Source organism: Grammomys surdaster, unplaced genomic scaffold (genome assembly GCF_004785775.1).
Source record: "Grammomys surdaster isolate TR1022 unplaced genomic scaffold, NIH_TR_1.0 166, whole genome shotgun sequence".
NCBI lineage: Eukaryota > Metazoa > Chordata > Mammalia > Rodentia > Muridae > Grammomys > Grammomys surdaster.
The window spans coordinates 13,779,305-13,783,779 of record NW_021604614.1 but is presented as its reverse complement, the minus strand read 5'-3'; the positions used below and the strand labels follow the sequence as shown (position 1 = coordinate 13,783,779).

Sequence of the window (4,475 nt, the reverse complement as noted above, 5' to 3'; positions counted from 1 at the left end):
GCACACAGCATGTACACACCCACCACACATGCACACAGCATGTACACGCCCACCACACATGCACACAGCGTGTACACGCCCACCACACATGTACACAGCGTGTACACGCCCCCATACAAGCACAGCATGTACATGCTCCCACGCATACACACAAATGAAATGTTGAAAAAAATACTCTAGGTAGGCAGCTGGAACGTGAGTTAGTAGAGAGCCAAAGCTCATTGACTACTCCTTTATGAGCAGGTAGATGAGGCCCAGGAATGGGCTTTCGACACACCCACGACAGTTAAGAGGCAGTGGTGGGCTGCCCTGATATACTTTTCATTACAAAGAAAGAGAAAACTTACCTTGGGGTCAATCTCAGCCAGGACGTCATTGAGAACTTGTAACAGTTGCATCGGCCCCAAAGAATCAAATGTGATTAAGTTATAGTTCTTCTTGAAGGGCTCCTTATTGAGACTGTCCACGATGAATTTGATTTGGTCACTCATGATTAATCTTATAGCTTAAAACTACAGAGGGGAAAGAAAAAAGGGAGGAACGAGGACTCCTCAGCCTCGGTAGCTAACGTGTTGAGAGAAAATCAGAATTAAATTCATAGGAGGGAGATGGAGAGGGATACTTCTGCACTGCATACAAAATGCTATGACAAGCCAGTTTTGTTGGAAGAAATCAGAATATGACGACTGTATTATGAAGTCTGTATATGCTGTTAATATTTCATATCAACTGCTTTTGTCCCTGTGTCAACTCTGATGCACCTAAACACAGACAAATTAACAAAAATGTCCACCCACAGCAGAACGACTCCCAATACAGTTTTTACCCTGGTTTAAAGATAGAATTACAGGCAAGCTTTTTTCTTTTTTAATCGGTAACTCATATTTAAAACAGCAGATGTTCATGGTAAAAATCCAGATCTTATCCTATTGAAAATCAGATCTGGCAACCGTATCTGTGCTTTGCATCAACCACAGAATGCAAGTGGGGCACACACACTTCAGGCCAGGCCTTTTCTTCAGTGCTATTTAGGTCTCTCCCAACCTCCCCCCCCATTACTACTACTGGATTAGCCTAGTAGATATCAACTCTGCCAGCCTGGATATTTCAGGCCTTGGTTTCCTTTCACCTTCAATGAGGAAACAGTCTCCAGCATTCTGGCCTCCACCTCTCCTCAAATCATTTGTAAGCTTCTCATTTCTCGTGAAATAAAGCCTAAACCTTAGCTGTCAAGGCCTCAACTTAACCTTTCACTCTGAAACTCGAGCCGGTCACTGTCCTGCTTCCACCTCCCTTCAATCAGCGCTGTTCTCTCTCTCCGACTAACACTCCTCCTAACGCTCCTCCTCTGCCCTGGTTAGCAGGAGTGGATCTCACCACTGTCCAGGCCCTGCTCCGCACCCACCACACTGTCTGCACGGCTTTCCTTAGGCTACTCCTTATGTTGTTCTAGTTTCTAAGGTGCCTTCCTTTCTCTCTCTCTCTCTCTCTCTCTCTCTCTCTCTCTCTCTCTCTCTCTTTCTTTACTAAACTGTACAATCCATGCGGAATCTATCCAATTCCATTTTGAATACATACACAGCCTGAAACAGTGACTTCTTCTACTAGACTGAATGAAGCTGAAAAGCAAAACAAACAGCCCAGAAGCCTAAGTGTAAAAGAAATAGCCTGTTATGGAGGAGCATAACCTTAAAAAAACTGGAGAATACCCCAGGTTTGGGTCCCAAAACCCACATAGTGACTCACAAGTATCCCTAACTTGTTTCCAGGGGATCTATCAACATCAACAGCATCAGGCATCCACGTGGCACACATACATAACACAAGCAAAACATTCATATATATAAAATAGATAAATATTTTTAAATTATTTTTAATTTTTTTTAATTAAAAAAATGAGTAACTGATTTCTTAACAGCTGAAATGGATTTACCAAGGGAAAGTGCTTTACTAAAATGAACTGCTGGCCTGGGCAGCTTGAGACCTTGTCAAAATCACAGCAACAAAACTGAACTGCTGCTCTGGGGTACTGCGCCACACACCTGTAAGCCCAGAACTGGGGAGGCTAAGGCAGAAGGTGCTAAAGTTTGAGGCCAGCCTGGGATGCATGGTAAGACTCTATTAAACTAGAAAAGATGCGTTAGACAAGACAAAGTTATCTCAATGCTTTCTTAGTTAAAACTACAGATACTGTTTCACTCAAGACTCAAAATCAGTCATGAGCATCTTACTACACACACACACACACACGCACACGCACACGCACACACTCTTTTTAAAACAGGTCTTGCTGTATAGCCTTGGCTGGCCTGAAACTCACTCTGTATATAAAGCTACTGTCTCCTGAGAGCTGGGATTAAAATCAAGGGGCCACTAAGTTTGGCATGAAATGGGTTCTTTAGTTGGGTGGTAAAGCTTATTTGGAAAAAAGAAAGAAGGAAAGAAAGAAGGGAAGAAAGACAAACATATTACTATCTCATAATAATGTGTACATAAAGTTGTTTAAAAAGACAAGAAAGGATGGCACAACCAGTATAGTTGCTAAATTTAAGGTTTCTTTTAAGCTTCTATAAAAGAAATATCTCAGGGATAGTGATGTGCAATTTTAATCTCAATGTTAGGAGGCAGAGGCAGGAGGATCTCTGAGTTGGAGGACAGGCTGGTCTACAGAGTGAGTTCCTGGACAGCCAGGGCTATGCAGAGAAGCATTGCCTCAAAAAAACCAGAAATAAATAAATTAAGAAGAATATCTCTATTTTGTAAAACTTGGGAGGTTCACATTTTCAACTGTAAAAATATAATATACATCCTTATATTTACATATATTTAAAACAATTTAGAAGATGTCAGTGCGACGTTTCTTCTTTAAAAAACACAAAAATCAAACCAAATATCTGGATAAAGAAGTAAATGTTGCTAAGAGAGGAAAAGAGGGGTTCTAGGGGCTCACGAGTATTTAAGGCAGGTAATGGTTGCTAGGGGAGGCAAAAACTTTTTCTTCGGTGCTTTGCCACTGGGAAGTAACCCATGCTCCGGAAAGAAACCATAATTAGACTCACTGGACAGCCAAGAAAGAAAAGAGGGTGGTGTGGGGGCAAAAAAGTCGAAGGGAGACGAGTTAGGAAATGAAAAGCTATTCAGTGGGAGCTGGAAGGTGAAGAGCGAGAAACAGGGATGGGATGATCGAAATACACTGTATGTATGCATGTGTGAATGTAATGGTACCCATTATGCGCAACTAATAGACGCCAATTTTCAAAACTTTGTTTTAAAGAAAGAAATGAGTTGGGGTTCCCGCACCCCACGTCCCCCCACCAGCTTTCAGAGGACAGAGATGCTCTTGAACAGGTAGGGCTGTCGGTGCCCGCCGGGCGCTGCGCGCTAAAATTAGCAGAAGCAATTACTCTCCCTCTTCCAGCGCCACCGGCCGAGCTAATTCACCAGCACTCACCCACAGCAGCACCCACGGGGCCGGGGCAAGAATTAAAACCAGGACGCGCGTGTGATCTGGCCCAGCCGGGGCAGCGCGCGCAGGCCCACGGCCTCCTGCGAGGCCCGGGGCCGAGGGGGGCCCGCGCGGCCGACCCCCGACAGGCCCCGCTGCCGCCGGCGACCCGGAGCGGGCGCAGCTTGAGGGGACTCGGAGTTCGCGGAGTTCCCGACCGCGAGTTGGCGGGGTTACCTCAAATCCTCCTCACGAAACCACCTCCCCACCCCCGGGAGACACCGGGGCGCTAGCGGGTTCCTAGAGACCGCTCCTTGGCAACGGTTGCTATGGGGTGATGTCACTTCCTATGGCTCGGGGCGCGCTCCGGGGGCGGGGCCTCAGGCTGGGAAGCTGGGCCCTGGTACCTGGGGTTCCCAGACACTGCAGAAAGCCTAGGGTGACCCGACCCGGGCTGTTAGCCGGACTTAGATTCCTGCTGATAATAACCTTTACGAACCGTCTACCGTTCGCATTTAACAAAGGACTTAACCTGTGCTGTTTCATTTATTTATTTACCAAACTTGGGGCGACGACTTGTTTGAAGCAGGACTAGATAGGGTTTGGGGTCAGAAAGCATTGGGCGTGGTTTCCGAATTTAGGTTTTCGATCAAAGAATCTCCAGATTAAACTACGCATGGAACAATTATAAACTGTGGATTAAGAGACCCAGACATGGGGAAGAGAGAGAGACAGACAGAAAAATGGAGTCCTACTCTAAAAACTGGGTTAGATGCTCAGACATCCTTGGAGAGACAGTAAAAGTAATATCAGACTTGCCACAACCTAAAACTAACAAATGATAAGTTAGGCATTCCGTACTGCTGGCTGCTGGGAATGCAATAAAGAGCAAGACCCAATAGGGTTGGTTCTGTCCTCATAGAGGTATTGGGGTAAGAAAGACAATATAGTTAAACAGCCCGGGACCAAAAGAAATGTAACAAGACGTCCCAGTGATGACAGAGCACTGTGATGTTTACTGGGGGACAGG

General features: G+C 45.5%; 1 protein-coding gene across 2 annotated transcripts in view; it reads right to left on the bottom strand.

The window, feature by feature from the left end:
• Ift81 (intraflagellar transport 81) overlaps positions 1-3,789 on the bottom strand; it is a 65,567-nt gene extending 61,778 nt beyond the window's left edge. Inside the window, exons 1-2 of one of the 2 annotated variants that reach the window (XM_028766180.1) lie at positions 3,452-3,789; positions 348-512 (exon numbers count right to left, since the gene is read on the bottom strand). In XM_028766180.1, coding sequence (XP_028622013.1) covers positions 348-491 — 144 coding nt within the window. In that variant the 5' untranslated portion in view covers positions 492-512; positions 3,452-3,789. The remainder of the gene's footprint in view (positions 1-347; positions 513-3,451) is intronic. The other variant, XM_028766179.1, reaches the window with a different exon arrangement.
• Between the last annotated feature and the right edge of the window lie 686 nt (positions 3,790-4,475).